The 21,073-nt window shown below is 42.0% G+C and overlaps 3 protein-coding genes across 7 annotated transcripts in view; 2 read left to right on the top strand and 1 right to left on the bottom strand.

Moving 5' to 3' along the window:
- Positions 1-106: 106 nt before the first annotated feature.
- dnajc3b (DnaJ (Hsp40) homolog, subfamily C, member 3b) lies at positions 107-6,036 on the top strand. The gene is made up of 12 exons (XM_088434046.1): positions 107-494; positions 568-678; positions 867-991; positions 1,051-1,125; positions 1,331-1,474; positions 2,719-2,900; positions 2,972-3,091; positions 3,167-3,272; positions 3,712-3,832; positions 3,914-4,046; positions 4,149-4,297; positions 5,342-6,036. The coding sequence occupies exons 1-12, from the start codon at positions 410-412 to the stop codon at positions 5,485-5,487; spliced, it is 1,497 nt and encodes a 498-aa protein (XP_088290172.1). The 5' UTR covers positions 107-409; the 3' UTR covers positions 5,488-6,036.
- A 16-nt stretch (positions 6,037-6,052) lies between these two features.
- Positions 6,053-7,424, bottom strand: naa38 (N-alpha-acetyltransferase 38, NatC auxiliary subunit). The gene is made up of 3 exons (XM_088434058.1): positions 7,338-7,424; positions 6,497-6,671; positions 6,053-6,430 (listed from the first exon to the last, which is right to left on the bottom strand). Exons 1-3 carry the CDS (start codon positions 7,371-7,373, stop codon positions 6,306-6,308), a joined length of 336 nt encoding a protein of 111 aa, XP_088290184.1. The 5' UTR covers positions 7,374-7,424; the 3' UTR covers positions 6,053-6,305.
- Positions 7,425-9,098: 1,674 nt separating this feature from the next.
- Positions 9,099-21,073, top strand: part of chd3 (chromodomain helicase DNA binding protein 3) — a 30,514-nt gene continuing 18,539 nt past the window's right edge. Inside the window, exons 1-18 of one of the 5 annotated variants that reach the window (XM_088434017.1) lie at positions 9,099-9,329; positions 11,303-11,424; positions 11,499-11,687; positions 11,933-12,060; positions 12,152-12,405; positions 13,221-13,360; positions 13,431-13,560; positions 13,618-13,793; positions 15,022-15,276; positions 16,564-16,785; positions 16,920-17,143; positions 17,571-17,702; positions 17,760-17,859; positions 17,936-18,127; positions 18,496-18,696; positions 18,779-18,916; positions 19,506-19,627; positions 20,895-21,068. In XM_088434017.1, the coding sequence (XP_088290143.1) occupies positions 9,161-9,329; positions 11,303-11,424; positions 11,499-11,687; positions 11,933-12,060; positions 12,152-12,405; positions 13,221-13,360; positions 13,431-13,560; positions 13,618-13,793; positions 15,022-15,276; positions 16,564-16,785; positions 16,920-17,143; positions 17,571-17,702; positions 17,760-17,859; positions 17,936-18,127; positions 18,496-18,696; positions 18,779-18,916; positions 19,506-19,627; positions 20,895-21,068 (3,068 nt within the window). In that variant the 5' untranslated portion in view covers positions 9,099-9,160. Of the gene's footprint in view, positions 9,330-11,296; positions 11,425-11,498; positions 11,688-11,932; positions 12,061-12,151; positions 12,406-13,220; positions 13,361-13,430; positions 13,561-13,617; positions 13,794-15,021; positions 15,277-16,563; positions 16,786-16,919; positions 17,144-17,570; positions 17,703-17,759; positions 17,860-17,935; positions 18,128-18,495; positions 18,697-18,778; positions 18,917-19,505; positions 19,628-20,894; positions 21,069-21,073 lie in introns of all 5 variants that reach the window. The other 4 variants (XM_088434007.1, XM_088434026.1, XM_088434036.1 and 1 more) reach the window with 4 other exon arrangements.

Raw genomic sequence — 21,073 nt, 5'->3', positions numbered from 1 at the left:
TAAACAGAATCTGCGTTTCCAACCAGATCCGGAGTTGCTGCCGCGTGGACCAATCGGATTGCGGAGTCGTGATGAAGGGCGGGTTTACTAAAAACCAAACGAAAACATATATTTTCAATATTCTTTTGTGTTGTTACGGTGTAATTGTGTATTTGTGCCCTTCATTCAACTTATAAAATTGTTATTTTTGTTTTGTTTTTTGTTTTTGTTTAAGTTGCGATACAGGTGCTCTGTTGCCTTGGGAACTTTACCACCGAGTTATATTTTTTACACGGGACATAATCATAGACGGACCATACATACACTCTTCTGCTTGTTGTCTCTTCCGACGACAAGAACCCTTAAACTGCAGAATGGCGTTTCAATGAGTACGACATCTTGTTACATGTGTTAATAAACTATCGCCGGGATGGACTGGGGACGCCTGACTGGACTCAGTGGGGTCCTGTGCTCCTTGTCTTTGCTTTGTCACATTCTAGACCTACAGTTGGACGGTAAGGCGGTGTACGTAAATTATTATTATAATTATTATTTTCCATTTTAAAAGGCGACCGTGTTGTGTTCCAGGCGTTTTGGGGGCAACTCGCGACGAGATTGAGCATCACTTGGAGATGGGCCGCAAACTTTTGGCAGCCGGTCAGCTGGCTGAAGCCTTGTCCCATTACCATTCTGCTGTGGGTAAGCTTATCATAATCACTCTTTCAAGTCCATAGCAAGAAATTTAAAAAATGCACAAATAACAGTCGGAATAGTTCAAATGGACAGAATACTGTTGAATTTGAGGTGAATTTGTTGCATTTGAGCTGATGCGAAAGAGTGAACTGTCAAAAGCGATAATTTAAGATGCTATATCTTTGTGTGTCCAGAGGTGGATTCGAAAAACTACCTGACATACTACAAACGTGCCGCAGTGTTCCTGGCCATGGGCAAGTCTCGATCGGCTCTTCCGGACCTGAGCAGGGCTGTCCAGCTCAAACCTGACTTCCTCGCCGTAAGAAAAATAATACAAATCCGCATCATCTCGCTTTGTCCAACATGACCTTTTCGCAGGCCCGGCTGCAGCGGGGGAACATCCTTCTCAAACAAGGGAACGCGCGGGAAGCCCACGAGGACTTTGAAGCAGTGGTGAGCATCAGGGTTTTGCCATGGCTCAAATTCGAGAATCAAGTGTTATACCTAGTCTAATAGAGATTTAAAACAGTTCAACTTTGCAGCCAATGTGGTTTGGGGTAGTTCAACACTTTATGGTGCTACATTTGCTCTATGGTACCATCAAGTGTTCCAGAAGCCGAAGAAGTCAACTTTTCAGAATTTTATGGCGTTGTTTCAGCTCCGGGCGTCTTCGGACCACATGGACGCACGGGAGCAGCTAGCGAGAGCCGAATACCTGGAAGAGCTGCAAGAGGGCGCCCGAGCAGCGTACCACCGGGGCAACTACGATGCTGCCATCTCTGTACTGGAGCAAGTTGTTGAGGTACACTGAAAAAACTGGGCAGTTTTGCCTGGAAATAAAATCTTAGATTTAAAAAAAAAAAAAAACTTCCAATTTTTCCAGTTTTTTTTCTATTGTTCTATAGAAAAGAAGTAAAAATGATACAAAATTCAAAACAAATTTGGCTTTTATTTAATCTGGCATAACTCCCCTTTTAGAATTAAAGTTCAAAACGTCTCCCTTGCATGAAATATGTGTGAACAAATGTCATGTAGTAGAACAATGAATGAGATTTATAAAGTACAAACTTACAACTTTTTATCAACTTTGTTAAAAATAAACATTGCAACTTAAAAGGATACAAACAAAACCATTTGGATAAGGTACTACTAACTTAACTCTACACCCAACGATTCAAAGACAATAAAGGAATCCCACTGTATTTTCAAAGCCAAAAAAATGCACCCTTTTTAATGGCGCAGTCTCAGTTGCCAGTGCTACTTCTGTATTTAACACACACACACAACATGCACCGTAAAATTGACAATAGTCCAAAATGCTTGGCAACATGAATACACAATCGCGTATGCTTTACTGTCAAAACCAAAAATGGTGTAATTCTTTAAAATAAGATGTACTGACAGTACAAATAACACGGCATGATTGTAATTGATATGCTTTTATTTTAAAGTTAATCCTGGAATCTTAGTCGCGACCAACCAACTTTATAATGTTTGGTTCCCAGCATGAGCAACATGCTGCTGCTCTGGAATCAAACACATTCACACAGGGTCACTTGGAAATTCAGGGCACTTGAAAAACAATCAAGTGACGACTTACATTCTTTTTGTTTTTCAGTTGATGCTCTTTATTTTTTTCTTGATTGACGTTCTTTTTTCGTCCGAGTTTTCAGCAAAATTTACAGATTTTGGAACTCTCCTAACAATCGTACGGTGGTACTTGCTCCACGTCTGTCACCGTAAACACCAAACAACTTCCATACCACTGACGATACAACGCCTGTCTTTTAGAAATAAACAGTTTGCTTTCATTAGCTTTCTGTTGGCTGTGTGTGTGAAGGAAATAGAAGAAACTTATGAGGGCGAAATGCGCCACAGTAAACGGGAAATATCAATATTATTTTTAAAATTGCCCTTAAAAAAAAAAAAATGACAAAAAAACTCATGTATTTATATTTATATAGATATATAGATTAACATAGATGTATAAAAAATATTGCCTAAGCCTACCTGAATTCACCTGATGATTCACCACCTCTCTGGTAGATCTCGCCGTGGGATCCTGAGATGCGGGAGCTGCGTGCCGACTGCTACCTCCGGACTGGGGACCCGCAGAAGGCCATCCAGGACCTGATGCCTGCCACCCGACTGCGTAGTGACAACCGCGCCGCCTTCCTCAAGCTCAGTCAGCTGCTTTACGGCATGGGGGAGCACCACGAGTCTCTGAAGTGAGTTGGCAACCCCGTAACAGCATTCTCTCCGCCCCCGCCTTCTCACGCCCTTTCTTCCTTGTGTGCAGCCAAGTCCGAGAGTGCCTGAAGCTTGATCAGGACGACAAGGATTGCTTGGGCCACTACAAGCAAGTGAAGAAGCTCAGCAAGCAGCTGGACTTTGTGGAGGAGCTCATCCAGGCGGAAAGGTGGGTATAGAAAGGAATGACACGCCGCCGTCCTCTCGCCTCCAAAGCCTCACTTTACTCTGACCCTCCTCCCAGGTACCGCGACGCCATCGAGAAGTACGAGGGTGTGATGAAGGCGGAGCCGCATGTGACGCACTACACCAACCTGGCCAAGGAGAGGATCTGTTTCTGTCTCGTCAAGGTGAGACGCCGTCTTGCTATAAGTCAAAAAAGCAACATGAGTTCTTGTACAACTGTTAACTACTCTTTACAGCATTTCTACAGGTTAGTCTAAAACAGAAAAAAAAGAGTAAGTGTATCAAAAAAAAGATGCCAATTTTTGTTTTACTGTAATTACACTTCACATAGCAAAAAGCTTTTTTCCTGGGGTCATCCGTGCCCCCCCCCCCCCCGGCACACGCCCACCCAGGCCCCACTATATGAGAAGGATTGTCTCGAAGTGATTGATAATTTATCAGAATATTAATTTGGTAATCAATTAGTTATGATTAATCAATTACTTGCATCAGCTTTTGTGCATTAGCATAGATTGCTAACAGTAAAGTGCTAGCTTTACAGTAGGAAAATAAAGATAAAGAAATACTGCACAACACCATGACGATGCACGTGGCCGTTTCCAGATCAGGTCGGCCAAGGAGGCCATCGACGTGTGCTCCGAAGCTCACCAGAGGGATCCCCGCAACGTCAGGATCCTACGCGACCGCGCCGAGGCCTTCATCCTAAACCAGGACTACGAGAAAGGTGAGTCCTGCTTGTGTGGTGCGACCTCCCACCACAGGGTGGCACTGTCGCTCACCTGGTTTCCTTCGCCACCCGCCGCAGCCGTGGAGGACTACCAGGAGGCGCAGGAGTTTGACGGCGACAGCAACGACATCCGAGAAGGGTTGGAGCGTGCCCGGAAGCTGCTCAAGATCTCCCGCAAGAGAGACTACTACAAGATCCTCGGAGTGAGCCGGTACTGTCTAAATACACGCCAACAATTCAATGCGCAAGCATTTTTTTGAAGGTCCTCTTGCCGTGTATTTTCAGTCGGTGACTTTTTGAGCTTTGGTTTCAGGGCGGCCAACAAGCAGGAAATCATCAAGGCGTACAGGAAGCTGGCGCAGCAGTGGCATCCTGACAACTTCCAGTCGGAGGCCGAGAAGAAGGAGGCGGAGAAAAAGTTTATTGACATCGCGTCGGCCAAAGAGGTCCTCACCGACCCAGGTCAGGAAACTGGACTGGTTACAAAAATAGACGACTGACTCGCGAACTTTATCTATATGAGCTAATGCACTTTTAAAGGGATACTTTTATATTTAGCTTTTTCCAGCAGTAAAATTTAATATTTTGTTTCTGATTAATTTGACAACTAAATGATATTTCATCAATTAGTAAACTTTCAAATCACATTTTCCCTGCCGCCGTCACCTGAAAATGACTTCATATGTACTCAAGGATAAAGTAACGATCATTCATAACTCATCTGTTTTCCAGCGTTGGTCATTTGACCTTCACAACCCCAGTACATGCCATTTTCAGTCAGCAAGTGGCACTGTATTTTGACAGGCTGCAAATGTACTTAAAAATATTTTGTTTTCAAATCTAGTAAAGAGAACATTAAGTTTTTAACTGCTGAAAATGGCTAAATAATTTTAGTGAAGCTAGTTTCACTTCCTGGTTATTTGGGCCGGTCTGCTAAAGTTAGCATACTAGCCTAAATAACGCATCAGTTTTAAATCGGCTTAAGTTTGTTAGAGGTCAGTTGCATTGAATAAAAATGAGAACATTTTAGCTCATCAATGTTCAGTTGATTAAATGAAGTCAAGTTAATTTGAGTTTATTTTGGGTTGACTTGGTTAAGACAAGATTGAGCTCAGATTAATTAGGTTCAATTTACAATAATAGTTTGAGTAATTTGAATCGGAGTACTGTAGTGTGTTCTGTATTGGAGCGTGTGATAAGTTTCAGGTGATACGCGTTGAATAATATAACTACTGAAAACATTCATTTGTGTAACAATGGCGTGATGTTGGGTACATGCGAGGTGTACGACGGTGTTGCTGGGTTGTTTCAGGTCAAAGTCTTAACGGTCTAAGTGCTATGCCGCCATCTTGTGGTATCAAAGCGTTAAAGCACCGTTTTATTTGCTTTTTCATCATTTCTTGCAGTTTATTGTACGTACTTATTAACGCACAAAGAATAAGCAGCCAGTTTAGACGACCATTTGTATAAGCTATCCAAACTATATTTTTTCTCTCCTGTTTTCAGACATGAGGCAGAAGTTTGACGCCGGCGAAGATCCTTTGGATCCAGAGAACCAGCAGCAGCAGGGCGGCGGACACAATGGCCACGCCTGGCCTTTTCCCTTTAATCCCTTTGAGTCGGGTGGCAGTTTCCACTTTAAGTTTCAGTAAACGACAACTACGATTTGACGTCACGGTGAGGACTTTTCCATTGAGAACAAAAACGGCTGACAGACTTGCAAACTTTGAAGATCACTTCGTTTTTAGCCCATTGAGGTTTTTTTTCCTTGTTCCATGTGCCATTGTTTTTTTTTTTTTGTTGTTGTTTTTTTTATTTGCTCAGAGACTGACCACCATGAATATTTACTTTTTAAAAAAAAAAATGCACTTTTATTTTCAAAACCATTTTCCGGACAAAGGCTCCGAAATAGCAACTAGTATCAAGCCAAAAGTGTCTTAGGAATATGACTGACGCTTCAAATTACAGTAAGATGCTGGATGTACTCGGAAAACTTCTGTCATGGAAGCACTGTCCCTAATTTTTCAAAAGAAATATTTACATTGTAATTTAAAGAACTAAGTTATTTATTGAGTTTTTTGTTTTCACATTTTCTGTTGTCAATATGAATGCAGAGGGCTCAACTGCATTAAAATGAACCCTCAAACATAATGTTACTGATGCGTGTTTTATGTACACCCTCCCAACCCCCCCCCCCCCCCCCCCCCCCCAAAAAATAAAAAAAAAAAAAAAAATAAAAAACACTTGGAACCAATTCTAGGTGGCTTCGGGAGGGAGGGGCGGGGCATGAAAAGATGACAGATTTTTCTTCCCACAAGGAGTTTTTCACTGCAAAGAGAATAAAACTCCGTGAACTCAACTTCTGTGTTTTCTTCTGAACTTTGAGATGCCATTGGAAAAAAAACAATGAATTATATTTAATTCAACAAAAAAAAAAACTCAAGTCCATTCTCCCAATTCAGTTCATTTCCTAGTGGTTCACGCTGAAAGCTTGCGTGTCGTCCAGAATCTCCGCCTCGGCCTCGATAGATACCACATGGTGACCCGGGATCATGGCCAAGCCCAGAACCCGAGGTTCCCCCTGGGAAAAAGTGTCTTAAAAGAAGGGGGGGAAAAACATGAATATCGATCAACTGTCCAGCAATCTTGCTTGAAGCTCACCTTTGGATTTGAGAAACTCCTGTGCCGACCCGAGGATTATGTTACAATCCCGGTCTGTGCAGAGAAAAAGGCCCACCAAGGTTCGACCGTCAGTCATTCGTATCCTCATGTTCTTGTTCAGAAGGCCCTGTAGTTTATGCCTCGCCTGGGACGATGAAGGTGCATCATGTTGTTCCTACATCCAGAAATTGCAGTACATTTAATACAGTTCAGTTGTATTTACCTTTTTTTTTTTTTTTGGGGGGGGGGGGGGCGAAACTATTTTAATTGGGCATTATGATGGCATGTGAAATGTTCCATATCATATTTAAAGGGACAGTGTGTAAGATTTGAACCGTAGCCATAAGAAACATGGCTGGCTCCAGAGAAGTGCCACCCCCATGTAATATAATTTAATGAAAACTAGACCTATGATTCTATTTAAAACATACTGTTGGCCATTAAGAACACAATCATTTGCACATTTTAAAAATTCACAATCATTTAGTTTATTCCTTTTTAATGACAGTCTAAATCTTGCACACTGTCCTTTTAAGGTCCTTAACGTTTGATATTAAACCTGCAGGATATCCTACAAGGAAGGATTCTCATGTTTTAGTCTGTGTATTGCAGGTCACGTTTACAACTTGATCATAAATATTAGATTACGACAAGTGAATATTACATAATGCTAAAATGTGTGTTCATTGAGTCACCTGAGCGTTAATTCGATGGAGACATAATTGCTCAACGCTCCAGTGTCGCTTTTCGAAAAGCAGACACGCGTATTCGGGGTAAAACAACAAACTATAAAGTTAATAGTAACGACGATCAGAGCGTAAAAAGAGTTAAATCGACATACATGAGTTGACGGTCCGTTTTCCTCGATTGTTGCCATTTGTGCATTCTTCTTCTATGGTTTGCTGACGGAAGTATTTGTCACACGGACATTTTCTATGCAACACTTGACCAATAGCGACTCTTAGCGGTATTTGGCATACATGACAGGCATTACAAACTACCAGTTCACTCCAGAACACGTTTATTGACGTTGTATTACTTTAATAACTGATCAGTAATATTAAATATGAGGTTATTTCACTCTTGATTTTTTTTAATCGTCAATTTGATTTATTACCGTTAAATGTATTAAGTTAATAATTCATATTGTGTGTGAGCCTCCTCCTCTTATTCATTCCTTTGCTGCACTTCATTTTTCCCTCCTTCCTTCTTTTTTTCTTGCTTCCTGCCTCTTCCTACCTACTTGCCTTGCTTCTTTCCTTCCATCTATCCATCCTTGCTTCTTGTGTGGTGGTTTCCTTTTCCCACCTCTTTTCTTATTTCCCTATATTCCTTCCTACCCTCATTCCATCCGACTTTAAAGCCATCATTTCGTTCACCCTTCCTTGCTTGCTTCCTCTTCTTTCATGCTATCGTCCTTTCCTTCCTTAAACCCTATGTTCGACCAAACCTATTTCTCTTATTTTTGTCCTTCCTTTCCTACACCTTTGTATCCCCCTTCAGTGTTTCCTTTCATCAACTTTCCTTTTTTCCTTCCTTCCATACCTTTAATCCCCCCCTTCCTTCTAATCTTTCTATCTCCAGTCTTTTGAAGATGCTCTCTTTCATATTTCCTTGTTTAGTTCTTGGCTTTCTTTCTTTTACTTTCTCCCATCCTTCCCTTTATCTTTGATTTCTTTCAAACCTTTTTCCATGTGCCTTACTCCCATCGTCCTCAGTCTTTCCTGCCTTCATTTTGTACATATGAATTTCCTTCCCTCCATTCCTTCAAGCATTCCTTCCTTTCTTCTTTCTTTCCTAATAAAATTGAAAAAGTTTTCCTTTGTTAGCATACCACCTGTCAGCATAGCATCACCATTTCTTTCTTTCTTTCTTTCTTTCTTTCTTTCTTTCTTTCTTTCTTTCTTTCTTTCTTTCTTTCTTTCTTTCTTTCTTTCTTTCTTTCTTTCTTTCTTTCTTTCTTATCCATTTCCATTTGCTATCTTTAACTGTTAGCATGATAGCATCCATCAACTGCCATCACAAGCTTTCTCGCTTGACTTCCATCCTCGCCACAAGCGGTTAATTTTTTAAGCAATACAATCTGATGTAAGTCTGGGCATGGCTGCGGCAGTTACCCCCCCCCCCCCCCCTTTTTTTTTTCTCTCGATCCCTTCTCAGCACACACACATTGACAAGCACGAAAATATATTTTTTTTTTTATCCACTGGTGGGGGCCATGCTTGATAGATTTGCTCTGCAATGCAGAAAGTGACACCACAAGTCTGAGGATTGGGAGGGGGGCACACATTCTCAGACCGGGAGGGGGGGCACAAACAAGAAATAATAATGTAAATCGAATGCACACCCCCCTTTTCCTGTAACAATGTGAAGCTTTTTGAGGAGGGAGGGGGTGCGCAGGGGGGAAAGAGGGGGGGCTGCTGAAATAATATAGTCAGCCATTTTTTATGTAAGGGGATTTTTTTTCTTATTGGGGGGTGTGTGTAGGGGGGGTTGTTAAAAAATAAATATAAGAGGGCGGCCATCTTTGTTGCTCTCTGCCTAGTGTAAAATGCCCCCCCTCACTTTCCCCCCCTATTTGAATATTAAATAAACAGCACGATACATTTTTTTGTTGTTTTTTTGTTTTGCACACAAGGACGGGATCCCGATGAGAGGACTATCATGTCCTATCCTCCGCGGGCCTGTGAGGAAGACGAGGGCACGGCGCTTCATTCCGAGGGAGGAGATTTTGAGGAAGAAGACGACGGAGACGGCGACAGCGGAGACTTATTAGACGCGAGAAGCGACATCAACTCGCCGGCGGCGCTTCGGCAAACTGCAGCCGCCCCAGGTACGTGAAGGCGTCCCGGATGAAAACAACACTTTGGAAGCGACGCTTGGACGCCTGGTCCTAGCAGCTGCACTGCAAATAATGCACGTTTGCAGCTGGGTTTGGGGGGGACGTTTTAAGCACTGGGATGCGCACGAAACAAGCTCGGTCTGCTCGGGAAGTTTTGTCCACGGCCAAAGTGTCATCTTCCTCACCAACCCCCCCACCCCACTCCGTGACACGCGTGTCACAGTAATGACAGCGTTCCAGGACATTTTTCGTGATGCGTTCAAACACATTCGGGTTAAAGCGACGCACAATTGTCTCTTGTAACAAGACCACCGCTACCTCACGGGTGATTTCCCAACATGTTTATCCCACAAGAGCCCAATTCTGATGAGTTCTAGAAGTTTCTGGCGGTGAAAGTGAAATGTGTACAAAGTGGCGGCTTTCTAAATGTTTCTAACGGCAAAGATTCATTGGATTGATCCGGACTCGCACACGCCGCCGTGCTAGACAGTTAAATGAGCTCCCACTGCGAGGTCCTTAACCCCATCGCGACCTCCACGGCCAAAGTTCGAGCTCCCCCCGTTGCGTCGCGCCAATCTACCAGTGAGGCCTACAAGTCCCCGGGCTCGAGTGGAACCGGTGGCTGCCCCTCGGCGCGCCTTTGGCGGCGTTCCCGCTCGATAGCGGGGTAGCTGATAGAGGTGGAGGTAGACACAATGTTTGTCGTTTCTTAATTGTTTTATCTCTTTAACTTCATTATGTTAGCTTAGGTCAGCTTGTAGCTTCAAATGCGTTGTTCTTGACTATCATTTTTGCCATTTGAAGCAAAAAAAAAAAAAAATCCTTTAAAGATTTTCCATCCAGATGTTGAAAACCTGACTAAAAGCAGTGAAACAATGCAGACATATTTAGCATTAGCATGTGTATGCCTCAGGGTTCGAATATCTGCTTTAGTCTTCCTCAGTAAACTTAACGTTCCATTTCTGCTTATGTGAGTATTTTGGTACTACATTTTAAAATCATGCACGTTATGGAGAGCTGTCAAAAGAAATCGATTAATCGACAAACTACAAAATAAGACACTGGAATTAAAGAAAAAAAAAGATGATTGAACCAGTAACAGAATCAGTTTCAAGTGAACTGAGTACAACATTAATCACTTTTCTGTAATATGGCATAATTGTTGTTTAGTTGTTTTTTGTATTTATTCACTAAGCGATTAAAAATAAACAACAATAATTGGCAGATACTGTACATTTTACCTAAATACAAAATCATTTATCTATGTAAATATTCAATTAATTGGTGGAATAATCAATTCTTAAAATATTAAATATTGACAGCCTTAATATTATGCCACAAGATTGATTAGCAAACGCTACAAGGAATAACAAACAAACTAGCCTGTTCTTACCGCAGCCCTACCATCCATCCCTCTTTCTGGACTGTCCATTTTCTTCACATTTTTTTCCCCCGCTTTTTAATTCATGCTGTTCTGGTGATTTCCATTTTTTCCCCCCAAAGTTTCTGGGTTTGTTGGAGCTCGTTTTTTGGCTGTTGGCGTTGTCATCTCAACCCCACGTACTGAAAGGTTTAGATTCATAACAAAACACTTTTGATATTTGCATAAGGCCAAGATTAGGAAGTAACTGGTCTAAATAATCAAATGATGAGTTGTGACTTGAGTACAACTTTAAACCCCCTGCTGACTTTCACGTTTTAATCCGAGACTACATTTGCGGAAATTCTTAGGTTTAAGTACAGCTTTTAAGTTTATTGAAAACTCAAAATTGTCCAGAGATTTGCTTGTTTGTCTGTTTGTGACCTGCAATGGGCTGAGAACCCGTCCAGGTTGTACCCCAACTAAAGCGCTTTAGAAAGTTGATGAATGTGAAGATGTTCCTATTAAGTTGCCCTTGTTGTGAGTTAAGTGGATCCAAGATTGCATGTTTCTTTTTGATGATTGTTTTTCTCCCTAGAAGAAGAAGTGGACACATCTGACAGGGAGGTCCCGTGTAAAAAGAAAGGACGTCCGAAGAAAAAGAAGGACGCTAAGAAGAAGGACAAAGACGGGAAACCTGCGAGGGTGAAAAAGCGCAAGAAGATTGTATGTCGGATCACGTTTCTGTTGAATGTGCTTGATCTTATCAGCTGTTCTGCACCTTTTTATCATCTGCCCAGGACAGCGATGTAGAGAGGGACTCGACGAGGGACAGGGACTTCGGTGACCTCTCGGACAGCGTCGCCAGCGGCTATGGCTCTGGTGAAAAGAAGAAGAGAAAAAAGCATAAAGAAAAGAAGGAGAAGAAAACCAAGAGGAAAAAAAAAGATGATGAGGACCGAGACAGCAGTCAAGAGGAAACCACAAGGGTAAATCAAATTACAGATACCTGCAAAATTTGAAACAATTATAGTATAAACAATATATATATATTTTTACTATAAGTTATTTGGGTTTTCCTGCGATTTACTCGATGACAGGAGGTACACAATTAACCTTTGCATCCGTATTTTGACTGGATACACTCATACTATGGACCAACGTATAGTTGGTAAAATACGACAATACTCCTGGTTCTGATATCATACTTATTTGAGTGCTGGTCCCTTCTCAGCAGCCTCTGGAGCAGAAGACCTCAGCCCAGCTGGCAAAGGAGTGGGGTCTGGAGGATGTTGATCATACCTTCACCGAGGAAGACTACAGGGAGCTTACCAATTACAAGGCCTTCAGTCAGTTCATGAGGTAGAGCTCTTGAGAAATTGCAAGTGCCCGGACGTCCAGGTTTCCATTCACTTGGCACCTCCTGGCAAATTCCAATTTCTCCTTCTGCCAGGCCCATGATTGCCAAGAAGAACCCCAAGATTCCCATGTCCAAGATGATGACCATCCTTGGAGCCAAGTGGAGGGAGTTCAGTTTCAACAACCCCTTCAAAGGCAATGCCGCCGCCGTGGCTGCGGCTGCGGCGGCCGCCGCCATCGCTGTCGCCGAGCAGGTCTCCGCGGTGACCACCTCGCCTCAGCCGGCGCCTGTGCCTACGCCGCCGCAGCCGCCACCCATCCGGAAAGCCAAGACTAAAGAAGGCAAAGGTCAGTCTTTGCTTTTGTTTTCTCCATGCTTATCTTATAATAAAAGCTTAAAACGCACCTGTCATGGTATTTTAAACTTCCCACAGTTAAATATCTGCATATAAATGATCAAATTTTACATTTAGCACATTGGTGTTTTGAATCTATGCAATGCAAATTGTTCATTTTGATACAACAAAGCTAAAGTGTACTTCCATGTATGGCCTCTCCATTGGGTGCAATTATGAAAATTGCACCAGCTTTCATTTGCAATATTACGCCAAATCCATTCTTGTAATGGCAAAGGTTCCCCATGCTCTCAAACACACATTTCTTTAAATTTCCATGTTATGGTCTGCCTTGCTGGATGGACCCTACTTTGACGTGCTTTTGGCTGGATGGTGTCTTGTCAAATTCGCCATTCCACCGATTGAACGTACGGTTTGTTGGCAATGAAAACACATGACAACATTATCCATCATATTGTTGTCAGTCTTTCTCTTTTTAAACCTGGAATGTTTCTAGGAGATGTCTCTTGCCATGTTGTTGAACAGCTTCAAACTTGACTTCATCTTGGTCAGCTATTTTGCTCCTAACCCATTAACCATCTGTGACGTCAGTTGAATTGGTGAATTGGGCATCAGTTGAATGGTTTTAATGTCAATGTTAAGGAAAATAAGGCCTCTCAAAACTTTTCTCAGAAATGCGTCAAATTAAGAAAAAAACAATTCGAGGGTGTTCGGGGTGAGAAATGAACACTGCGACAAGTTTAAAAACTCCAAAAAGTTGAATTCTCATGATATGGGCCTTTCAGTATTGCTGTTTTGGTTGTCTAGGCCCAGGTTATAAGAAGCGCAGTAAAAGTCCTCGAGTCCCAGACAAGAAAAAAGCCCTGGCTGCAGCCAAAGCGAAAAAGATGGCGCCCATTCGTCTCAAACTTTCCCCAGTGTGCGCAAAGAGGAAGAAGAGCTGCTCTGTGAGTACAGGCGCGCTGTCCGCACAGGTGACCGTTGATGCGATCGCTAGTAACCTCGCGCGTCCCGCAGAGCGACGAGATGGACGAGGACGAGTCGGAGCAGGAGGACTCCAGCGTCCACAGCTCCTCGGTTCGCTCCGACAGCTCCGGCCGCGTCAAGAAGAACAAGCGCGGGCGGCCGTCCAAGAAGAAGAAGAAAAGTAAGCGCGGTTTGCAGCTGTCGGCTTGAAATGTCATTCATTTGCATAATCGTCCAGTCCCAGGTGACGAAGAGGGCGACGGCTACGAGACTGACCACCAGGACTACTGCGAGGTCTGCCAGCAGGGCGGCGAGATCATCCTCTGCGACACATGCCCGCGAGCGTACCACCTGGTCTGCCTGGAGCCCGAGCTGGAAAAGGCTCCTGAGGGCAAGTGGAGCTGCCCTCACTGTGTGAGTCGGACTTGTTTGGAGCAGGGCCCAAGCGATAGGGATTTTTTTTTTTTTTTTAAGGCTGATGCTGGTTCTGAAAAATTCCAATCACTGTTTAACCACACAAGGTATTATTTGTTTCCATTAATCCATAACATTTCTTGAGCATCTTAATTTATATTATATTATATTATATTATATTATATTATATTATATTATATTATATTATATTACATTACATTGCATTACATTACATTACATTACATTACATTACATTACATTAGGGCTGTCAAAGGTAAAGCATTAACTTTGGAGATATATGTTTTAAAAAATTTTAAAAGAATATTCTCAGTTTTGTTGACTTTCTGTGGCTGAAGAATGTTAAGTTTGCAACCATACTTAGAGGAGAGTAACTGGCAAAACGACAAATCAATGATGGCCATTTGTGTAGTTTTACTTTTAAAAATTGCTCGATGACTCATTGGAAAAAGACTCGTTTTGAAGGATCAAAGAAAGCTATTACAACTGTCGCAGCAAAATTAATTTTTTTATTTGATGATTTTATGTTAATTCCAAGATTTTACTCAACTAAATGTGATGAGCGTCATCAAAAATAGTAGTTGTAAAATACGATTAATCGTGATTGTGGAAGATTTTGTGATTAATCAGTTAAAACGACAGCACTAATATGTATAAATACTGTATATAATCTTATTTTATGTACATGAAAATATGTGTATTAATTCAAAGACTGCTTGGTTTGAAAGCAAACCAATGTGATTCTAGTCATTGATTACGATACGATCTGGCTCCTGTCAGTAAGATTACGATTCAGTTCATATGGTGTGGGATATTGTTGTCATTTTAAATACATTTTAAAGAATTGTCAGTTCTAAAATGTGTGATTTCTTGCTAAGACTCAGTACATCTATGGAGTAAAAGAATTTCATGTCAATATCCTGTATCTCAAAATAGAACAATTCGGTTCAATTCAATAATTTACTGCCATTATGCCTTACATGGACGTATGAGGAATGGGTCAGGATGTAATTCCAAGCCCAAATGTTTTTTTCTTGAGAAAATAAGATTATATCGGTGGTTGATCTGAACAACTTTGGCTGGTGATTCTTATTGGGAACGGGCCTAATTCAATCTGTTCAATCATTCAATCTGTCGAGCCCAAGTTTTGATCATTCCAGATCTTGCAAGGGTCCGACGTTGACCCTCTCCTTGCGCTCTCCTCCATAAGGAAAAAGAAGGCATCCAGTGGGAAGCAAAAGACGAGGACTTTGAGGACTTCGAGGAAGACGCGGAGGAGCGAACCCTGTCGGAGGTCGGGGCGGGGGTGGAGGAGGACGACGACCACATGGAGTTCTGTCGGGTGTGTAAAGACGGAGGTGAACTGTTGTGCTGTGACACCTGCACATCCTCCTACCACATCCACTGTCTAAACCCTCCACTACCAGAGATCCCCAATGGAGAGTGGTTGTGTCCACGATGCACGGTTAGTTCCTCCGACGCTCGCCCGCTTCCACGCATGCCGCTCACGTCACGCGCTTCCTTGTCTTGTCTGCTTGGGCTGGGCCCCTTCGCCGGGTTTCCTCATTTTTTCTCATTCCACAGTATTTTTTAATTCCAATACTAGTCCAAATTAAATCATAGTACTAGCAGTAAAGTATGAATAAGTAGTTCCTCCTGGAATTAATGTCCTTTTGTAGTTCCTCCTGGAATAAATGTCCTTTGTCGCACTCTGCATTGTTTCATTCCTTCCTTGCCTCCTTCCTTTCCTCTGTCCCACCCTCCCTTTCTTCTATATCTGTTATCCCTTCCATCCTTCCATCTGTTTACCTTTTCAGTTTTTGCCTTCCTTCTTTCCTTCCTTACTTCCCCCTCCCTTCCTTCCTACCTTCCTCCCTTCCTTCCTCCACCCGTCCCTCCCTTCCTAACTTCCTTCCTTCAACCTCCCCTCATTCCCTATTTCCCCCGCCCGTCCTTCCTACTTCCTCCTTCTCGAGCGCCATTCCATCCTGTTCCTGTTCCTGTTCCTGTTCCTTTCCTTTCCTTTCCTTTCCTTTCCTTTCCTTTCCTTTCCTTTCCTTTCCTTTCCTTTCCTTTCCTTTCCTTTCCTTTCCTTTCCTTTCCTTTCCTTTCCTTTCCTTTCCTACTACCTTTCCTTTCCTTTCCTACTACCTTTCCTTTCCTTTTCTACTACCTTTCCTTTCCTTTTCTACTACCTTTCCTTTCCTTTTGTACTACCTTTCCTTTCCTTTTCTACTACCTTTCCTTTCCTTTTCTACTACCTTTCCTTTCCTTTCCTACTACCTTTCCTTTCCTTTCCTACTACCTTTCCTTTCATACTTCCTTTCATACCATCCTCATTTCCGGTCTTCTATCTTTTCTTTAATGATTAATTCCTCTCATATCCTCCTTATTTTTCCCTTAGTTTTTCCTTTCTACCTTTCCCACCATCCTTCTTTCCTTATTTCCAATTTTTGAGCAGAAAGTCCAAATAATCTGTTTTGAAATGTAGGGACAAAAAAAAAAAAAAATTGCCAAAAGGCAAATGTTTATAGTACACCTGCGTGAAAAATCAAATTAGCAGAATGTACTTCCCACCACTAGCATGCTGCCCATGTCGACAGGGATTTGGATTATAGGAGCCACAAAAGCCCCCACAAAAAATGGTTGAGTATTAAAGTTAATCCATCGCCCAGATGACTGTCCCATTATTTCTTCTTGTCTTCTCCCGAAGACACATTTCATTCATTCCATCATTTTGTTTCATGTCTAGTGTCCACCTATCAAAGGACGCGTGCAAAAGATCCTCCACTGGCGGTGGGGGGAGCCCCCGCCTCCGGTCCCTGTCCTCGCGCCGGATGCGCCACCCACTCCAGATGCACCGCCCGACCAGCCTCCGCCACCGCCGCCCATGAAGGGCCGAGCTGAGCGGGAGTTCTTCGTCAAGCTGGTGGGGCAGTCCTACTGGCACTGCACATGGATCACCGAGCTTCAGGTCTAATGGAAAAGCCACCAATTATTTTTCATTACCACCCATTAAAATGTATCTTTGATAGCTATAGCCATCAGTGATTTGAAAAAAAAAAAAAAAGCGGTTACAATATTTTTAAAAATGTCTCAACTCTGCAGTTGGAGATCTTCCACTCGGTGATGTACCGTAACTACCAGAGGAAAACGGATATGGACGAGCCGCCCGGTTTGGACTACGGCTCCGGAGGAGAGGATGAGAGCGGGGCGGGAAAAAGCGATAAACGACGCGCCAAAGATCCCGAGTACGCCGTCATGGAAGACAAGTACTATAAATACGGCATCAAGCCCGAGTGGATGATGATCCATCGAATCATCAACCATAGGTAAAATTCTTTCTTTCTTTCTTTTTTGCCTGCTTTCTTTCTCTCTCTTTTTCTCTCTCTCGTTCACTCTCTCTTTCCTATTCTTGCCATTTATTTTACGATGAACCGATTCTACCTTTTTTCTGGCACAGTACAAGTCCTCAAATTTGAGTCCTTGCTAATGGTAAGTACTAATTGTAGATGATGTCATTCTGTCTGTGACAAAAATGGATTTTTATTTGAATCCGATGTTTCTCAAAAACACAAACTGAAACTTCGGATTTTGCAGAGCATATTTTCAGAGCTAAAAGTATTGTCATCTGTGTCAGGCGGGTCAAAGGGCCTCTGTGTCATAGTAACAAAGTGTTGAAGGATTGTATTATTTTGGATGACTCAGGATGACCATAGTAAATTGACATAACATCAAATAATATACGCTGTGTGGCAGTGTGGATAAAAAGGGGATGTATCACTACCTGGTGAAGTGGAGAGACCTGACCTATGATCAGTGCACCTGGGAACAAGACAACATGGACATCCCCGACTTTGGCATCTACAAGGCAAACTACTGGAGACACAGGTATGCCCTTTGACTGCTTTTGGACATGGGCTCCGAACTCATGCATGTTTTACGTAGGGACGCCATCCTGAAGGAAGACCCCGATAAACCCAGGAGGATGAGGAGCAAGAGTCAGGAGGGAGATGACGAGTCTTCTCCTGCTTCGCCCGTCACCGACGTGAGCTCCTGCCGTGTTCTTGTCAGATGAGAGGGGCTGCATGTTTTAAGAAAATATATATGTTTTTTATTTGCAGCCAACTATAAAATATGAGGAGCAGCCTGACTTTGTGACGTCGACGGGCGGCACCCTGCACCTATACCAGATGGAAGGTCTCAATTGGCTTCGATTTTCTTGGGCTCAGGGCACCGACACCATCTTGGCGGACGAGATGGGTTTGGGCAAGACCATCCAGACCATTGTCTTCCTCTATTCGCTGTTTAAAGAGGTGCCTGGTGTCCAGTAACTCTGTGTAACGCTTTGTTGATTTTGTATTAACATCAGTAGTGTTCCGTTTTAGTTTTCAGGAAAAGCAATATCACTATTAAGAAAAAGAAAATAGAAGTTGTATTTACCCAGAAACAATTGCTGCAAATGACCATTATGTTGTATTTTTGCAAAAAAAACATGATTTAAAAAAAAATTACTTATTTAAATATTTAGAAAGGAAAATTGCAAAACTACAAGCAATAAGTCATTGATTTGGGGAAAAATGACACAGGATTACAACAACTCATGCATGTTTTTCAAAGGGAAGAAAAATGCTTGGGGGTGGTTCGTGTATTTTTTAAAATACCCTCTCGTTGTATGTTTTAGGGTCATACCAAGGGTCCTTTCTTGGTCAGCGCGCCTCTCTCCACCATTATAAACTGGGAGCGAGAGTTTGAGATGTGGGCGCCCGACTTTTATGTGGTCACCTACACAGGTGACAAGGACAGCCGAGCCATCATCCGGGAAAATGAGTTTTCCTTCGATGACTCGCCCATGAAGGGTGGCAAGAAAGGGTTCAAGATGAGGGTGAGGCGAGGACCTGCAAATACTAGCCCATACATGCCAAGGGTACACGCAAATTACAACATTCTATCTCCCTGTCTTTCAGAGAGAGACACCAATAAAGTTCCACGTGTTGCTGACGTCCTACGAGCTGGTAACCATCGACCAGACGGCGCTGAAGTCCATCGACTGGGCCTGCCTGGTTGTGGACGAGGCTCACCGCCTTAAAAACAATCAGTCCAAGGTACGAACATGGCTGGACTAACTAATCATAAGTTGGGGTGAAACAGGACCTTGAGTAATTTGAGTACCTCTTTGAGATAAATAAATAAACAAATGAATAAACAATGTTGAAGGCGTTTTTCTTGTCATAGATATCCACCTATCTGTACACTGCAGACAAAAAATGTCATGCCAATCATTGCCAGTGCTGTGTATGACCATGAAACACGCTGGAAATGTGGTGGGAAGATTAACGTCAAAATAAACCTTATTTAAGAAAAAAATTATTATTACTGAATATTAAAAAAAAAAAAAAAAAAAAAATATATATATATATATATATATATATAGGAAAAGATGGCTGTGAAAGAGCGTAATTTGAGAAAAACAAGTTGAATTGGTGAGACACTGCCCAAGAAAAATTTCATACATAATTGCCAATATTTGCCACAAGATAGCGCCAATACTCTTTAAAAACAACTTTATGCGGCAACGATAGATCATTTGATGATACATCAATTTGAGAGCTCTTAAATTCCAAAGGAGTTCTGAGCTATGATTGTATGACCTCTAGTGACTGCATTTTATTAAAACATGTAATTGCTTTATAGTTCTTTCGGCGTCTGAATGACTACAAGATTGACCACAAACTGCTGCTGACAGGAACACCACTACAGAACAACCTGGAGGAGCTTTTCCACCTGCTCAATTTCCTCACACCTAATCGCTTCAAGTATGACATGCACACACACACACACACACACACACACACACACACCGTCCATGCTTGCATTAGGGGTGCAAACTCATAGGATGTTGTTGTATGTAATCTATGCATTACATATAATTATTGAAAAATATTCAGACAGTAATATCTGAATTTCTTTAAAAAATGTCTCAATATTACAGGAATTGAGTTGGATTTTTCTGAGCTGTAATACCAAAGTTAAATGTTTTTTTGTTTTGTTTTTTTAAATTAAGCTGCATTCTTTCAAAGTTGCTCAATCATGAGAGATATTATTGTGCTAGTGTCATAAGAAAGAAGTTATGGTGTCGGGATTTTTTCCGAAGAAAAAAAGTCACTCTTTTGCTTGAAAGGTGTTGCTTTTTTCTCTTGTGATATAGTAATATGATGAGGTTGTGTTATTTTTTTTTTTTGGGGGGGGGGGGGGGGGGGGGGGGGGGTGATACTACTATAAATACAAAAATTAAGTCACATTTGTCAGAGTAGAAACGCCACACATTCATTTTGCCATAAATACCCGAAGTTGCGCACCATCTGTGTTCCACAAGTTTATGATTGTGTGTATATGCCAAAAGACCACAATTAATAAACGAGTCAAATGGAATACCTTTCCCTGTGCTCCAACCAGTGCACACAGCTTTTATATCTTGCCACTCTTACTTGAATCAGATGGAGACATCATAAACATGATCCTCTCCGTTTTAGTCATTTTCCTGTATGTGAACAAGTATGGACTCGGATGTTGGTTCAGCCTGCTCTCCTCTGTTAGTGAAAATAATGCTGAAACAACCTCAGCTAACACGAGCTGCTGTTAAGTGTAACGCGCACTGGCTGCCAACAGCCAACCGACATCCATCCTCCTGTTACGGTAATTCTTGGAAGTAAGAATACGGCTGACTTAAAAATGCACATCTGTGCATCAAAACTTGCCTTATGTGGCTGACAGATCAATCTTTGAATGGTGGGGAAAAAAAAAAAAAAAAAAAATATATATATATATATATATATATATATATATATATATATATATATATATATATATATATATAAGTTAGTGTTTAGAGTACCCACCGATACTTTTTGCCCTCAAAAAGTGCATCTTATATTTGGGGAATTACGGTAAGCTTTATAATAAAAGTTAGATAATTCTTCATTAAAAAATAAGTTGATATATTTATTCATTGGTAGAACTACATACAGTAGCGTGAGGAGTCATATTTTATATTTACTTGGGAACATATGCCCCCTTGCGCAGCAACCTGGATGGCTTCCTGGAGGAGTTTGCTGACATCTCCAAGGAGGACCAGATCAAGAAACTGCATGACCTACTGGGGCCTCACATGCTGCGGAGACTCAAGGCCGACGTCTTCAAGAACATGCCCGCCAAGACTGAGCTCATCGTGCGGGTGGAGCTTAGCCCCATGCAAAAGTAAC

Source organism: Hippichthys cyanospilos, chromosome 1, assembly GCF_059441005.1.
Source record: "Hippichthys cyanospilos isolate Australia breed blue-spotted pipefish chromosome 1, RoL_Hcya_1.0, whole genome shotgun sequence".
NCBI classification, from domain to species: domain Eukaryota; kingdom Metazoa; phylum Chordata; class Actinopteri; order Syngnathiformes; family Syngnathidae; genus Hippichthys; species Hippichthys cyanospilos.
The sequence above is the reverse complement of the archived record's forward strand: the minus strand, read 5'-3'. Positions and strand labels throughout refer to the sequence as shown.